The sequence below is a fragment of the Orcinus orca genome, chromosome 19 (assembly GCF_937001465.1).
Source record: "Orcinus orca chromosome 19, mOrcOrc1.1, whole genome shotgun sequence".
NCBI lineage: Eukaryota > Metazoa > Chordata > Mammalia > Artiodactyla > Delphinidae > Orcinus > Orcinus orca.
Window position 1 is genome coordinate 48,477,050 of NC_064577.1, and position 16,639 is coordinate 48,493,688.

Consider the following 16,639-nt stretch of genomic DNA (forward strand, 5'->3'; position numbering starts at 1 on the left):
CTACAAACTTTATGTAACACTTCTGCCACACACTGGGTCTTGGCTCCCAGGATGGTTTTGGCATGGGAACGTGCTTGCCTTCTCTGTCAGATCAGAAGGTCCTTGAGGCTGGGACTCTCTCCGCAATGGACACTCTCACTCTCAGATGGAGGGTTGTCCTCGAACGGCAACTGGGAACAAGGACCTCCCTAGACTGTGCCTCCTCCATCAGACTGGGGGACCCCCAAGGCATGGGTAGTATGTCTCCCTGCTCTCAGATTGGGACTGGGGGCTCCCCAGGTGGAGTTTTGCTTTCTTCATCAGACTGCAGACCCCCTCAGTGAGTTTTTTTGCATCGGGTGGAGACGCCCAGAACTGTTCGCTGCTGCTTTTGCCCCCCTGCCTGCCCTGGGCTCTCTACGGGAACCTCTCAGCCTTGTGACATTGCTGCCGTTTCTCACTGCTCTCATCCCAACCCCAGGCTTATACAGGCCTAGGCTTCCCCAGCACCCCCAGCTCAGCCCCCGTCCCCATCCCCACAGATCTGCAAAGGAGCCAGTGCGGACGAGAGGCTCCAGTGGCACCTCCCTGAGGGAGCCGCCTTCTCCTGGCTGCCCAACCCAGAGAGGACCTTGGAAGGTAGGGGGAGCCTTACCCAGCACCCTGGGCTGGCCCGGCAGCACCCACCCATCCCGACAGGGCCTGCCTCCCTCACCCCTCGCTGCCCCTGCTGACCTCTGGTCCTGACTCTGGGCTGTGACTTGGATTCCTTTTCAGAGGATTGTTTCGAGGTGACCAGGGAGGCCATGCTTCATTTGGGCATCGATGCCCCCACCCAGAACAACATCTTTCAGGTCAGAGGAAAAGCCACACCACTGACATGTGGCAGCGGTGATGGTCAGCCCCTTTCATAGGGCCCTTCTCTCAACGTGTGAGACTCTTTTCCTGAGGCTCTAAGATGTTAGGCCCCACTGCACAATCTCCAAGGAGTCGCCCGCCTCTCTGTGAGGCTGAGCCTGGAGACCGAGGCTCAGGGTGGACGGGGGCAGAGAGGACAGTGGCAGGGCACATAGTACTATAGAACAGGCCAGCACAGTGACCCACGGAGGTCAAAGGGCAAAGTGCCTGGGTCAGTTACTGCTCCATTAATCAGAATAGAGAAACGATGCTGCCATGTGGTTGTCTAGTGTGTTAAACGTTTTGAAATCATGTTCACACCTCTTAGCTCACTTGGTTTTTTTCAACAGACCCATGGGTATGGAGATTATTCCCATTTAATGCTTGAGAAAACTAGAGACCTGCCCACGGCCAGACAGCACTGAGTGCTGCAGATAGAGTTTGTACTGGACGTAGTAATTCCGACTTCCCACCCTCTTCCTCTTCCTCCTGGGACACAGTGCTCACCCAGAGGAACTGGGCCCCGCTCATCCCCACTGGTGGTCTCCCTTCTCCCATCTTTCTCCTCACTCCTGCGGAGTGCGGGAGGGGATCTGTAGGATTGGCTGGCAGCAGAGACAGGGATGCCGCTCCAGGGAGACGGCAGTGCAGTGGAAAGAGACCTCCACCTCCACAAGGGGGCTGCTCAGGCTGTAGGGGGAGATCGCAGCCAGTATGGGTACTGCCAGCCAAGAGCTTGGCCAGAGGGACAGCGCATAGGACAAGTTGACAACAATAGGAGTCTGGACAGGAGTGCTGTCTTGAGGGTGGCATGACCTTGTGTCCCAGCCACACTGCCCATCAGCACAGTAGTTTTCTCCTGGGGTGGGTTGTGGCCTGAAAGCCAGTAGCATGTGGGCACACCCTTTCTGGGACCAGACAGGGATGGTAGGAGAGGCCCTGCTCTACCGATACCAGGTCCAAAGGTTTCCAAGTTGCTGGACCCAGGGGTCCCCTTTCTACAGCCCCTGGGGCCTCATCCATGTGGGTCATTGAGTGCGAAGGCAAGGAAGCACCCACTGGACAGAGACCAAGATCACAGATCCTGCCCTAGGCTGGGCTGTCAGAAGCCCAACAGTGCTGAGAAAGAGCCAGAAGGAGCCAGAGCCAAGCCCCCAGCAGCCACACTGAGGTGGGGCCGGTCCACGAGGAACAGGAGTGGCCTTCCCACACGGTCTGCTCCTGGAGTCGGGGGGCAGGGGCGCAGACTGTGGGTGACGTGGCGGCCCCGGTGGCTGCCCCGGGAGGGGTCTGAAGTTGAATTGCCTGGGTTCTCATCCTGCCTTTCTCCTTTACCAAGTGTGTGGCCTCGGGCTTGTGATTTAACCTCTCCCCATCTCATCTATTATCATGGGCACCACCATAGCACATGCCTCATTGGTTGTTGAAACGATTACAGGAAATGATGCATGTAACTTGTGTAGAATTGGGTCTGGCCGAGTCATGGAGTAAGTGGGCAGTAATTGAGAGCTGTTATTACTGTTATCATAATTCTCATATTCAGCAGGAGAGAGACCCTTCCCAGGCTGGGCTCCAGCCCTTGAGAAGGGGCCCACTTCGTGTCCTCTCCTGCCCCCTCAGGCCCTAGCTGGACTGCTGCACCTCGGCAACACCCGGTTCGCTGACTCCGGGAACGAAGCCCAGCCCTGCCCCCTGATGGATGACGCTAAGTGTGAGTGCAAGCATGGGGGCCCTGCACTTCAGGCTTTGGTCAGACACCCAGGGAGCAAGGCAGGCCCTGCTGAAAAGAGGCAATATTTGGCGGGATCGGGTGGGAGGGAGGCCAGAAGGTGAAATTTGGAATCAGTGCCCTTGAAGCCATAAGCTATAGGGCTCTGCCCTGGAGAAGTTACTCCTCACCCCATCTCTGCTGCAGCAGATAGCATCACCCACATCTTACAGATGAGAAAACGAGAGTTGCAGGGTTTATAAGGTGGTTTATCCCACTCATGGCTGTGTGGACTCGCACACAGAAGCCCTGGGTTCAAGTCCTGCCTCTGCCTTGGCCAAGCCTCCTCACCCACCTGCACCTGGGTTCACTCTGCCCCATTGGGTGGGTCGTGGTTCCACTGTGATGACTTCACGGGGCCTTGTGCAGAGGGATGTTTGGATGGAGGGTGTTTGTGCCTCCCAGGCTCTGTCAGGACATCGGCCTCACTGCTGCGGCTCCCAGAAGACCCTCTGCTGGAGACACTGCGGATTCGAACCATCAGGGCAGGCAGGCAGCAGCAGGTGTTCCAGAAGCCCTGCTCCCGGGCCGAGTGTGACACCCGCAGAGACTGTCTGGCCAAACTGGTCTATGCACGGTGAGTGCTCTGGGCCCTGCCCTCCTCCCAGGCATCGGCATCTGGAGTTGGAACAGACCCCTTAGGCAGTACGGCTGGGCCCAGGGTGAGGGCTGCCAGATAAAGCAGCCGGGTTCCCTGCCCTTCTCCCCAGGCCCTCGGGGCAGGAGGGAGTGGCTCCTGGGCTTTCCCCGAGCAAGGCCCTTGGCTTGTTTCCGGACTACTCTATGTGGAGAAGTTGCCACCTGGCCTAGATTCAGCATGTTATTAAAGTACAGGAGCCTGGCTTGACCTTGGTGATAGGTGACGAAGGCCTGCCTGCTCTGCTGGCAAGGCCAGCCCCAGAGGTGATGTGGGTCCCTCCCAGGTCCAGGTGCAGACCCATGGGTGAATAGGCTCCTCTGTCTCTGTGTGCCCTTGTACTCTTGGTAGTCACCTGGGGAATTTGATAGATGGTGGTAGAGCCAGAAGCTTTGCCCACAGTCTTGAGCAACACTGTGCGGCAAGTGGAGCCCAGAACAGGGGGAAGGCGGGGGTCCTGTCCTTTTCCTGTTGGTTCTGTGGGCATCTCTACCCTTTGGCCATGTGGTTAAGGAGTGATTTGTTACTCTGGGTTCTGAGACCCTTTGGGGTGCCATTGAGGGTGTCTGGGGGCCCAGGCTCCTCTGAAATTATGGGACAGAACACGTGTGTGTGTGGGGGGGGGCACGCGCACGTGCATGTGCTTATAGGAACTTGGGTACCTGTGGAGAGGGTCCCCCTGGTTTCACGAACTTCTCAAGATCTAAGAGCCTGAGAAGCTCTGCTAAGCGGACAAGATCCTCTGAGTGAAAATGGCCCAGGGCAGCTGGGCCCAGACTGAACCCGGTTCAGCAAGGTACTCTGTTCTCACTCCCTGGAAGCGAATTTCAGGTCAGAATTTGAGGCCAAAGATTTTTAAAGCTTTTGTGTCAAATCACTGCAAGATGAGCAGGTAAAGTGTGATGATCACAGACACAGTGAGTCTCTAATCATGGATCATTTTACACGCAGCAAACAGGTCATTGTATCACTAGCTTACTCATTTTTAGTACCTCAAAAATCTAGTACCTCAAAAATTTGAAGCCCTTGTTGCAAAAATAGGAATCATTTACTGAATTGAAAAAAAGTTGCAGAGCAATTACTTAAAGGAATGGTAAGGAAGAAACCCTTATATAGTATCATATGTGTCACCATGTTGTACAGCAACCATCCCGTCATCTCAGGGGCGACGGTTCCAGAGTGCAGGTTGCCATTGTCCACCTCGGGTGACTCGGGCGCTGGCCTCCGCAGGCCGAGGTTTGCAGGGGAGTCCAGTGAACTCAGTTCTTCACAATCCCACCCAGAGCTGCCTGTTAGCCCCTTCTCATCGAGATGCAGCTGGGTGTCGGGCCAGGGGACTGAGGCAAACCCACTCCCTGTCTAGCACCAGAGGCTATACCGGACCTCAGTGGTATCACAGGTTCAGTTCCAGACCACCACAATAAAGTGAGTCACACGAATTTCTTGGCTTCATGGTGCATAGCAATGTTATGTTTACACCATACTGTAGACTATTAAGTGTGCAATAGCTTTATGTCCAAAAGAACAATGTGCATAACTTAATTTTAAAATAACGCTGTTGGGAAAATGGCGCTGTTAGACTTGCTCGATGCAGGGTTGCCACAGACCTTCAATTTGTAAAACACGCAATAAAGCAAAGCACAATAAAAAGGGACGTGCCTGCAGTTGGTCCCGTGCTCAGTCTTGCTCGTGGACAGGCCAGGTCTTCGTGTGCCCGGGAACGTGCGTGACCACAGCCTGCATGTGTAGTAGGTCAAGACAGGATGGGCAAGACACGACAGTGTTTAGCCCTTGACCTGTCAGGCTCAGAAGACAGGCCCTCCAAGGTGTGGCACCCAGGCTGGAGGGACAGTCTTGCCACCCCTCAGGCTCAGCCTGACGCCTCTCACCAGAGCCCACTCCCCCCGCCCCACCCCAACAGGCTGTTTGACTGGCTGGTATCGGTGATCAACAGCAGCATCTGTGCGGACCCCGGCTCCTGGACCACTTTCATAGGTAGCAGGGGATAACCCTCCAGGAACCCTCCTTCAGAAAAAGGACAGGAGGGCCCGGCACAGAGAGCAGAGCCCTGGGTCTACTGCGGGACTCCGGGCAGCTCCTTTCCCTCCTCTGCACCCATCTCCTCACCCTCCATCAGTGTGTGGGCGAGGTCTCTGCTCTCTGGTGCGCGCATCTGACCGTCCCTAGCCCTCCAGGCAGGCTCAGCTGGCGGCCGGGCCACGAGGGCCCCTCCTCTCCCCGGAGACCCAGCTCTGGTCTCAGGAGAGTAGTGGGGGACGGTGAAGGAGCTAGATTAGAAGGGACATGGGGGACATGGTAACGTCATTGGAACCTGCTAGGGGAGGAAGTAAAGCTCAGAAGCGTCGGTGAAGTTTGCTCACAGAATGGAATTCTAGGCACCAACTGAGCGCGTGAGACTCAGGCCGTCCAAACCGGGTTGGACACACAGCGTTCCCCAGGACCTGGTTCCTTGACACCTCATTCGGCCTCTTCCTGCTCTGAGCTCTGAGGGGACAGGAGGCTGCCCTGGGAACCACGCTGGGGTGGGAGGTGCTCTGCTCGCCGCTGGGTACCGTGCTCACCCCACCTCAGCTCTGGGCTGCCAAGCATGAGGCTTTACCCTGGGCTCCTGTCGTCCCGCGGGCCCCGCCTCCTCCTGCACTGGCCCCACGGGGTCTCCCCTTCCTGCCAGGCCTGCTGGACGTGTACGGGTTTGAGTCGTTCCCCACCAACAGTCTGGAACAGTTGTGCATCAACTACGCCAACGAGAAGCTGCAGCAGCACTTCGTGGCTCACTACCTCAGGGCCCAGCAGGTGAGGGGTGGGGTGGTCCTGCGTTCTCTCTTTCTCCCTGGCCCACAGCCCCATCCCTGGATCTGACCAGGCGTCTTCGGTTCCTTCTTTCACACCGCTCTGGAACGGGCTGTGGTGCTGAGGCCAGCCGTGGGATGGCCAGCTGGACCTCAGACCACAGTTGCCTTCTGCCACCCCACTCCCACCTCTGCCCCCAGGAGGAGTACACAGCTGAGGGCCTGGAGTGGTCGACTGTCAGCTACCAGGACAACCAGACCTGTTTGGATCTCATCGAGGGGAGCCCCGTCAGCATCTGCTCCCTCATAAACGAGGTCGGGGGGTCAGCTAGTGTGTAGGACACCCGAGTGGGGCTTTGGGCTTCTCTGGGACCTTGAAGACCATCTGTGTGCTCTCTGTGTGCCTCTTTCTCTCCATCTGCATAATGGGTTTGCTAGCCCTATAACCCCTCCTTTTCAGGGTCACTGCAATGCTTCCATGGGTCCACGGGGTGGGGACTGTGAGGGTTGTGAGCCCCTCTCACCTTGTGGCTGACCACCTGTCCCATCCCGGCCCACACAGGAATGCCGCCTTAATCGGCCAAGCAGTGCAGCCCAGCTCCAGACACGCATTGAGAGTGCGCTGGCAGGCAGCCCCTGCCTGGGCCACGACAAGCTCAGCCGGGAGCCCAGCTTCATCGTGGTGCATTATGCGGGGTGTGTGCGCTACCACACCGCAGGCCTGGTGGAGAAGAACAAGGTGAGGGCTGGGCCGTTGCTTGTGGCCCCTGCGTGAAATGAGACGCTGAGTGATTGCTGCATGTGTGTGGAAGCTTCTGTCGTGCGTCCTCCCCTCCTGAACGTCCTCCCGAGTCCAGGGTCGCCCCTTGGCCCTCCTCTCTGAGGTCTCTGCTCATCAGGCACAACCTGCCCAGAAATGGCTGCATTTCCTGGCTTCTAGGCACCCAGTAGACCAGCTCTGAATCTCTTGGGCTCAGGCCCTGCCCTTCTTTTGGGGCCTGGGTGAGCAGGGCTGGCAGCCCGTGGGCAGCTCCACGCCTGCTCTCACACTTGTCCTTTCCCCATAGGACCCCATCCCCCCTGAGCTGACCAGGCTCCTGCAGCAGTCCCAGGACCCCCTGCTCAAAGTGCTGTTTCCTGCTGACCCTGAGGAGAAGTCCCAGGAGGAGCCCTCTGGCCAGAGCAGGGCCCCTGTGTTGACCGTGGTGTCCAAGTTCAAGGTGGGTCCGAGTGCTGTTGCGACGTGCTTGGTTCACTCATCAATCTCCAGTGCTTACCAAGCACCTCCCAGGATCAGTGCTGTGTGCTGGGAGCATTGAGGAGTCAGGTAGCCGTGGTCCTGGTCCACGGAAGACAGAGACCGGAAACTGACAGAGGGACTGTGTGTGTAGTTGACGTGACAGGAAGCCTAGGGGCGCGTGGGTGGCAGTGCGGCCTTTCGCCCACGGCTGATAGGGTGATCGTGGAAGAGCAGTAGTTACCTGAACCTCTGTGACTGGCCCACTCCCAGTTCCCTAGCTTCCTGCTCAAACTCTGTCCTCGGCCAGAGCAGACGGGTCCCCTCCTGCCGTCACTCCGCCCTTGCACGTTCGGCTGCACCACCCCTCGGCTCCACCCTCACTCCCGCCCTCCATGCCCCTTCTCTTAGTTTATTCCTCGTCCTCCTTCCAACCGCAGCCTTCTCATCACCTCCCATGGGAGGCAACCAGGGGAGCCCAGGTTTGGTTAGCCCTTTCCTGCCCAGCCTCAGACACACCACTGAGAGAGCCCAGCCCACGTCTGCAAGGCCCGTTAGGCCCCGAGCTGTGAGATGACGGCAGACGGCCATGTCGTAGCCCTGGCAAGGCTTCCAGCACACAGGACGCGCTTAGTCACCCGAACAAATGGCAGGGGGTTCTGAGATGCTTCTCTCCTGGAAAGGTTGCTCTGGTCGGGGGCGGCTGAGACCAGATGCAGGGAGACCAACCCGGTGGGGAGGGCCACAGGTCAAGAAGGGTCCCTGGAGGCGGAGGTGAGGAGTGTGCTCTGGGCACACCCAGTGAGAGCCGCCAGGACTCATTCAGGGTGTGTGAGGATCCAGCTCTCGGGGCTGGGAGGGCTGCTTGGAGGTGTCACTAACCAGGGCCCAGCCGGTGCTCCCCCAGCAGCCTGACCCACGGTCTCTCCCCTCTGCAGGCCTCCCTGGAGCAGCTTCTGCAGGTCTTGCATAGCACCACACCCCACTACATTCGCTGCATCAAGCCCAACAGCCAGGGCCAGGCGCAGATGTTCCACCAGGAGGAGGTAATTCACACTGGGCCAGAGCTGCTTTGTGGAGGGTCCCATTCGGCCAAGACCCTGGAGGGGTAAGGGGCAGGACGTCTGCTCCAAATGGAGTGACATTAGGGAGGGCTTATCTCTCCAGCTCTGGCAGGACAGTCATGTACAGTTGTGTGGTCTGTGTACTGCACGGTGGCCCAACCAACCACAGGCAGCAAGTAGGGGCTACAGTGCATCTTGCTCTCTGCTCACCAAGCCATGTGCCCTGACAAGAGACAGGCTGCCCAGAGGAATGGGTGTCTTTTGTGATCAGCTGAAAGTCTGTGTCACCTTACAGACCAGACACAGTGCACTCTTTCTGATGGAAGGATAGTTTCTAAAATTTGCACAAAAGCACTCTGTGGCCAGCAGCTGCCCTTTGCCCTTTGGAGGGATGTGGTAGAGATATGAGAGCTGGATGATGCTGGAGAGTGTCCCACAGTTGACTGGCAGATACGACCTTAGGGTTCATAGTCAGGACCACTGCTCTGTGGTAAAGACCTTGGTTGGGTCCCAGAAGCATCTTCACAGTATAACCTCCCCTGCCTCTTAGCTGTGACTCACTCTGTTGACTGCAGAATATAAAATAAATAAAAAAGAGGAACTGGATTGGGCTGCATTGAGAGGCAAAGACGGGAGCGGTGAGACAGCCAGGACTAGCATTGGCCTCAGTTGTACCAGAAGCCAGGCTTCAGATAAGGGGACCTGGGGCCACCAGGACCCTTTCTCACAGGGAGATTTTCTCAAGGTCCCTTGATTTCTCACTGCCCCAAAGACTGCCCATCAGGAGAGCCTGCAGATCCACACCAGCAGGGCCACAGGAAGGGTGGCATTTGGGGCCTGCTGGCCCCATGCTGCAGCCCTGTCTCCCTAACCCTGCAGGTCCTGAGCCAGCTGGAGGCCTGTGGCCTCGTGGAGACCATCCACATCAGTGCCGCCGGCTTCCCCATCCGGTGAGTGGGCCGGTCCATCCAGTGCAGGGGGCAGGGCCAATGCCAGGGTGGAGCTCAGGGCGCAGGTCAGACGAGAGCCTGACCAGCCCAGAGCAGGATGTGGAGATGAAGAGAAAGAGGCAGGTCCACAGAAGTCGGCCTGGAGCTCTAGGGCTGCGCTCACTTTCTGTGGCCTGTTTTGTGGAGGCACGTTGTCTGGTGTGTATCAGTGAATAAGAAAGGTGAGTCTTGCCCTCTTGGGATGTACATCGCTGTGGAAAGGAACAAAATGTGCCATTAGGTGGACAAATGGGGAAGGGGTCAGGACTGCTCAGGGAGGGGCCCACTGAGCAGCTCAGGCCTAGGGAAGCAAAGCCAAGGGGCCAGCCTGGGAAGACTTGGAGGAGGGGAGAGTATTCGAGACCCTGGGAACAGCAACCCCAAAGCTCCCAGGTTAGGACCTGAGAGATGCTAAAGTGACCGGAGTGCACACAACAGACGGGGGGAAGCAGGCAGGCTCTAGGCCACGTGAAGACTGCTGTCTTCCTGAGGGCTGTGGGAGCCGCTGGGCGTTGTAAGCAGGGCGCGCTGCGCGCTCGTTCGTGTTCCGTGGCTGCTGTGTGGAGGCTGCCCTAGGGTCAGGAGAGGAGGTAGATGAGCGGGCGGCTGTTACAGGTAAAACAGGTGTGATGGTGGCCCAGTGAAAAATGGAGAGAAGTGGGTAAAAGTGGAGTGTGGCTTGCCATAGAAATGGGACTGTGAATGGATAGACCGTGGGGTACGGGGCAGGGGAGCAGTCGGCTTCCAGGCTGCAGAAGCGACTTCCAGGCTTCCATCTGAGGCAAGTGGATGAATCGGGACACAGGATGGTCTGGGGGAGAGGGCAGGCGAGAGTCCGGTTTGAAATGGAGGGGCACGTGAGGGTCTGTCCTCAGTGACTTTTAACACCGTGAGCAAGGAGATCACAGGGGGAGAGGGAGGTCTGAGGCCATTCCCTGAGGAACACTCACGTTTAGAGGGTGGATGACGAGAAACCAGCAACAACTTGGAGGGGATTGGGGTGAAGGAGGAAGCCAGGACTGTGGGTGTCCTGGAGGCTGAGAGCAAGCTCTACAAGGGAGAGGGGTCAGCTGGGCACCTGCTGCTGAGAGGCTGGTCAGAGCACTGACCCCTGGAGTTGGTGGCCACGCTGGTGCAGTTTTGGGGACAGAAGCCAGACTCAGGAGGAGGAAGTACTGATGTGTAGGGAAGCGCTGCCGTGACGGGGAGCCGAGACCCCAGGCGGCAGTGGAGTGGGCCGTGGCGTCAGAGGGGAGATGTGCTGAGCCCCTGTGCACGGCAGGAGTGACCCAGGTGTCTGGGGAGAGGCTGGCGAGCCCCTTTGGGAGGGGGCGGGCTGCAGATCCCCTCCTAAAAGACCAAGACTCCATGTGGGTAGGGCCAAGGCTGCAGGAGCAGGAGGCCCAGCATGCACTGGTCTCCACCGGCTTCCCGCCAAGGGGCCTAGTAATGCCATCCGCTCAGTGGGCACAGTCAGGGCAGTACCTCGCTGGTGGTTGAACAGGTGAAACAGTGACTTCTGGCTCACGGCCAAAGTCACTTCCTCTCTCCTTCCGCCTGCTTTGGCTTCCAGGGTCTCTCACCAGAACTTCCTGAAGCGGTATGAGTTACTGAGAAGGCTCCGTCCTGGCACAGCCCCCAGCCCCCATGGCCCACCTCCAGATGAAGGGCGCTCAGGTGAGGCGCCCCTTTGCCAGTCACTTGTTCACCCAGTTTCCTGAGCACTTACCTGGGCCATCTCAGGGTGAGGGGCTGGGGCTTCAGAGATGAATAAAACACAGCCCTGCCCTCGTGGCTCTTGGCTCAGGGGGGGAAACAAACTAAAAGAAGACAGACGATGGGGAAAGTGGAGACACAGAGTTAGGAACAGAATGCTGTGGGTGGTGCTAGAGAGGTATGAATCGGGAAGGCTTCCTGAAGGAGGTGGTGTCTGAGGCTAGATGGGATTAGCCAGGTGAGGGGCATTCCACAGGCAGGGACAGCACTGTGTGTACGAGGAGCTCCAGGCTGTTCAGTGTTCCTGGCTCATAAGGGCAAGAACAGTAGTTGGTGAGGTTGGGGGACAGGCAGGCCCACTCGCAGAAGCTGGACTTTCTCCTCCAGGCAGATGGGAGGCACTTCCGGGGATGAAGGGAGTGGCGTCAGCCTCATGCTTTCTGGAGGCCACCGTGGGGCGCCCCGTGGTTGGCCAGAGGGCAGATAAGCTAGAGATTTGGGCACAGCCGGGAAATGTTGGGGAGAAATTGGCCAGACTTGGCAAGCGTGTGATTCGATGTAGAGGAAGAGGAGAGGAGAGAATTAGCCACGCCCGGCCAGTGGGGAAGAGAGGTCTGGGGAGGCTGCCAGGCCCTTCCCAGCCAGTGGAGACATCCTCAAGGTACCGGCCAGCTCCCACCTCAGGGGAAAGGCCTGGTCTGCTGGGGTTGTTGCATGTGGCGTCACTGAGGCTGTGCGAGTTGGTGAGAAGGCCTGGGCACAGGTGGAGAGAGAAGAGGCCAAGGGACAGACGCGCACACACACACACACACACACACACACACACACACGGAGGGAGTAGAGGCCAAGGAGAGGACACACACGCGCATACACACACAGGGAGGAAGAAGACGCCAAGGACAGGACACACACACGCGCATACACACACGGAGGGAGAAGAGGCCAAGGACAGGATGCACACACTCAAACACGGAGAAGAGGCCAAGGGCAGGACACACACTCGCACACACACACAGAGGGAGAAGAGGCCAAGGACAGGAGACACACACTTGCACACACACACGGAGGGAGAAGACGCCAAGGACAGGACACACAGACACGAAGGGATAAGAGGCCAAGGACAGGACACACGCGCGCGCGCGCGCACACGGAGGGAGAAGAGGCCAAGGACAGGACACGCACACACACCACGCGGAGGGAGAAGAGGCCAAGGACAGGACACACACCCGGGGCCAGCAGAGCCCAGGCACAGTACTGCTTTGTATTTCCCTCTCTTGGGCACGATCTTGTCACTTTCCTTTCATCCTTTCTCCCCACCTCTCCCGCCCCCTTTCTCCATGGTGTGCTCTTCTGTTCTGTCTCTTGCCCAAAGCCCCTGGTTGATTTTGCTGCTGTTTCTCGTCTGCGGCGTTTCCTTTGGCAGCCTCCAGAGAGGCACTGGGCAGCTAAAGGTGGTCAGAGCCCTCAGGTAAATCCTCCCTCTACAGGAGCCAGCCCTGCCAGGTGTGGGAGGGCAGGCAGGGGGACCCGGTAGGCCTCCAGGGGACTGGGATTTGTTCCCCCTTTTCCCATCAGTGGCGGGAGGGCTCAGGGGCAGAGGGAGTGGCCCGGCTGCCCTGTTTGGCCCTCAGCATGTTTGGGGCCGTAGAAACAGATGCTGGCTAAGCAGCCTGGGAGTCCACGTGGGAGTCAAGGCACCCGGTGCCCTCTGCCACCCTGCCCAAAGGGACCCACAGGAATGGAGGCTGCAGGCCAGTCCAGGGCACAGCCTCAAGTGGGATTTGGAGATTCCTCAGAACAGCCAGGGACCTGAGGGACAGTGGGAGGCCACCTCTGGCCTCCTCCCGAAAGGCAGGAGGTAGAAATGGTTAGAGGCAAGAACAGCAGGAAAGAATCCTGTGGAATGTTAGGGAGACCAGACCAGTTTCTTAAGGCCACAGAAGTGTGTAGACAATGAAGCACTTATGGGACCTCTGTCTCCGTCCCCCAGAATGGTCTCCACACTCCGAGCAGGCCACGCTGCAAGCCCTCCTCCAGGACATCCTCCACACTCTGCCAGCCCTGGCTCAGGCACCAGCTGAGGCCATGCTGGCCCCAGTGCACTGTGGCAGGACCAGGGTGTTCATGACTGACTCCACGGTAAGCTGGCTTGGGATGAGTGGCCAGCCACATGCTGTCCTTAGCAGGACAGGGTCTGGGCCCTCCTGAGGGCAGGGGGAGGAGAGGCTGAGGACCTCAGTGGATGATGCCCTTTCTCCCAGCTGGAGCTTCTGGAACGTGGGCGTGCCCAGGTGCTGGAGCAGTGTGCCCGCAGCATCCAGGGTGGCTGGAGGCGACACTGGGGCCGCAAGCAGGAGAGGCAGAGGCGGGCCGCCGTGCTCATCCAGGCAGGTAGGAGAGGTGGGGCCCTGGGCCGGCAGTCATCACTCCTGGCCAGCAGGTGGGCCCAGGTGCGGCCACTGTCTGCAGCTGCACACAGCCCACGTGATGCCTGTTTCTTTCGAAATGCTGCTGCTAGAGTCCCCACAGACCAAAGCTGACTGTGTCCCAGCCCCAAGAGGTTAACTGCATGTCTCTCTGGTGCGCTGGGATTCGAATTCCCTGTCCAGTTCACCCAGAGCATCTCCAGTTCAGTGCATACCAGGCCACACCACAACTAAGGGTGCTTTGGAGGTAGGAGAGGCTCAAAAGTTGCCTTTAATTCCCCTTTCCCAGTCGTAGATAGCTGTTTATGCCACCTTTTTTTCCCTTTATGACAACTCTTATCATTACCTGGGCTCCCAGGCGTGTTGAGTTTAATTAAGGAGAAGGTAAAAACTGAGAAGATCTGATTAAGGAAGCAATGTATGAACCATGACACAGCAGCCTCATTTTGAAAAACAAAAATACTAGAAACAATCCAAATATCTGACAGTGGTGGAGTCATGGCTACATTATGGACGATCCTTATCTAGCTAAGAAGTGTTTTTGAAGAATATTTTTAATTTACTGGGAAAACATTTCCAACATGATGTTCAAATCTGAATGCTGAACTACACATCAAGGTGATGCCACCTTCATAAGGTGCGTTTGTGTGTACAGGCCTGAAAAAAAATAAGGAAATACTGTAGAACTATCTGGGTTGGTGAGATAATAGGTGACTTTTATGCATCTTTAAACTTTATAGTTTTTCAGAATCCAAATGTGTTAGTATTTAGTCGAATAGCCCATTTTCTGAATATGATTGTACCAAAAAGAATCAGAAAATGCTGAAATTTCAAAAGAAGAAAATGAAAATTGCCCCATGATCAGCTCCCCATCCAGTAGTTATTACCTTCACCAGTGCATGGGTGTATGCTGGCATCGTTTGTGGATTCATAATGCACGCAAGCAAATTCAATTAAGGGTTTCCAAAAATACAGGTGAAAGATGCAGACAATTCAGACCCCTCTTGTTCCCTGGGCATTACCTCAGACTGAGCCCGAGGTGGGAGGTGACCCCGTGGCAGCTGCCCGTTTGATGTGTAGGTATCTATGTCCAAGTCTGGGCAGTCTGAGCTGTGGTTTGCAGAGCCAGGTCTGCTTCACGTGTTGACTCAGTCCCTCACCTCATGCGGTGGCACAGGTGGCCATTCATTCAAACGTTTACAGCTGCTCTGGTGTTGCTGCAGCCTGGTTACTGAGAGCTCTGACGAACATTTACTCTTATTTCCTGTTTCTGGACAAACCCCTCAGCTGTTCGTTCCTGGTTGACTCGGAAGCACATCCAGAGGCTGCACGCAGCTGCCACGGTCATCAAACGCGCATGGCAGGAGTGGAGAGTGAGTACTGACCCGAGAAGTCAGGGTGGGCAATGATGGACCCAGGCTGGAGTGCTGGCCCCGCCACTGCAAAGCGGGCGGCCTTGTGTCCTCATGAGTGAAGTGGACACACCGCCTCCACTGCAGGACGGTTATGACATGGTAGAGTGGCACAAACAACTTTGGGAATATGCTAAAAAACATGGAACTGTACGCTTTAAAAGCATGAATCTTATGGTATTTCAATTAGATCTCAATAAGGCTATTATTTTTAATTTGTGCTTTTATTTGCCAGTATAACTACAGTAACCTGCAAACTTTTTTATTCTAAAAAGCACATTTTACATTACAGTCCAACAGACACATATATAATGTGTATACATATATAAAAGTGAAACAAAGGTTTTGCCAAAAAGTCTACCCTGAGTGTTAATTCTATTTAAGACTTTTTTTTTAAACTAAGGCTGAACTGCACTGACATCATAATCACCAAAGTCCCTAGTTCATCTTAGGGTTCGCTTTATGAAGTGAATAGTGTTGCACGTTCTATGGTGGGTTTCGACGATAGTATGATGACATAAAATCATTATTGTGTCATACACAGTATTTTCACCGCTCATAAAAACTTCTGTATTCTATGTATTCATCTTCCCTCCCCTGCAAACTCCTGGCAACCACTGATCTTTTTATTGTCTCCATTGTTTTGCCTTTTCCAGAATGGCATATACACGGAATCTATTTTTCTTTTTTCCTTGAAGAGAGGGGTTCAAAGTCTTTATGCCTATAACCACTCATGGCCCAGCCACACGTGGACCGCACAGGCTCCAGGTGGCAAACTCCCCCACTGAATACTGTAGCTTTCCTTCCAGTACTGAGGCCTGTCCCACTGGTCCTGCCCAGCAGCCACGTGCAGGTGAAGGGGGGATATGTGTTGGGTATCTGTTCATAGGAAGGCCACAAGTTTTGTGCCCCTTGTCACAATGAACCCTGATTCCTGTCGGGTGTGTTGTAAACAGACGAGCCATTTCTTCAGACTCCCTGCTCTGAGCACACCCCAAAGGCTGTTATTTTTTGTAAAGCAGCATATGTAAGGCCTCAGCACAGCTGCCTTGGCCATAAAGTTGTGCCACATCAAACCAGGTGCCCTTCAGTTCACCTTGTTAAGCTGAATTATTAAAGAGACTTTTGGATTCTGTTTTGCATAGAGAAAGCTATAAAGTGGTGTTCTCTTTTTAAGATTAGAATGGCCTTCCTGGCTTCTAAAGAACTGGATGGTGTGGAAGAACAACACTCGTCTCAAGTCACCTGTTCCCCGAGTTCCTTGCCACTGCCCCAGGCACAGACCAGGCTCCTGGGGGCAGTAACCCGCTTCTGGCCCCTGGGACTGGTCCTGGCCAACGCCGCCGTGGGTGCTCGTGGCTTCCGGAGGAAGCTGGTGGTCTTCGCCTGCCTCCCGCTCCCCGTGGGCAGCCCCAGCAGCTACACTGTCCAGACAGCACAAGAACAAGCTGGAGTCACGTCCATCCGAGCGCTGCCTCAGGTGAGCCGTGTGACGGGCTGGCCATCCTGCCAGGACAGCTCCAGATCCCTCACGCCCCACTGTGGAGGGCAGGGGGCAGAGCCCGGGAGTCACAGCAGGAGCAGGACCGAGGCTGCGAGAAGAGCCTCCTGACCCTGCTGGGGAAACCAGAAGCCTGCACGTCCCTCGCATTGTTACGAGGAGGGGTTTTCCAGAGCCCTTTCACTTTTTAAAAGCTGCCTCTA

At 56.3% G+C, this 16,639-nt stretch overlaps 1 protein-coding gene and 1 non-coding gene across 8 annotated transcripts in view; one reads left to right on the plus strand and one right to left on the minus strand.

Annotated features, from left to right (window-relative positions):
- MYO19 (myosin XIX) overlaps nucleotides 1-16,639 on the plus strand; it is a 34,479-nt gene that overhangs the window by 16,438 nt on the left and 1,402 nt on the right. For all 7 annotated transcript variants that reach the window (XM_033431601.2, XM_033431603.2, XM_033431604.2 and 4 more), the window contains 16 exons: nucleotides 522-618; nucleotides 757-833; nucleotides 2,497-2,587; nucleotides 3,050-3,221; nucleotides 5,203-5,276; nucleotides 5,974-6,095; nucleotides 6,293-6,406; nucleotides 6,654-6,830; nucleotides 7,159-7,311; nucleotides 8,267-8,374; nucleotides 9,272-9,342; nucleotides 10,955-11,058; nucleotides 13,088-13,236; nucleotides 13,359-13,488; nucleotides 14,811-14,896; nucleotides 16,113-16,415. In XM_033431601.2, the coding sequence (XP_033287492.2) occupies nucleotides 522-618; nucleotides 757-833; nucleotides 2,497-2,587; nucleotides 3,050-3,221; nucleotides 5,203-5,276; nucleotides 5,974-6,095; nucleotides 6,293-6,406; nucleotides 6,654-6,830; nucleotides 7,159-7,311; nucleotides 8,267-8,374; nucleotides 9,272-9,342; nucleotides 10,955-11,058; nucleotides 13,088-13,236; nucleotides 13,359-13,488; nucleotides 14,811-14,896; nucleotides 16,113-16,415 (2,028 nt within the window). The remainder of the gene's footprint in view (nucleotides 1-521; nucleotides 619-756; nucleotides 834-2,496; nucleotides 2,588-3,049; nucleotides 3,222-5,202; nucleotides 5,277-5,973; nucleotides 6,096-6,292; nucleotides 6,407-6,653; nucleotides 6,831-7,158; nucleotides 7,312-8,266; nucleotides 8,375-9,271; nucleotides 9,343-10,954; nucleotides 11,059-13,087; nucleotides 13,237-13,358; nucleotides 13,489-14,810; nucleotides 14,897-16,112; nucleotides 16,416-16,639) is intronic.
- LOC117202133 (small nucleolar RNA SNORA11) lies at nucleotides 15,802-15,931 on the minus strand. The gene has a single exon (XR_004484318.1). It is a non-coding gene; the product is annotated as a small nucleolar RNA SNORA11 (small nucleolar RNA).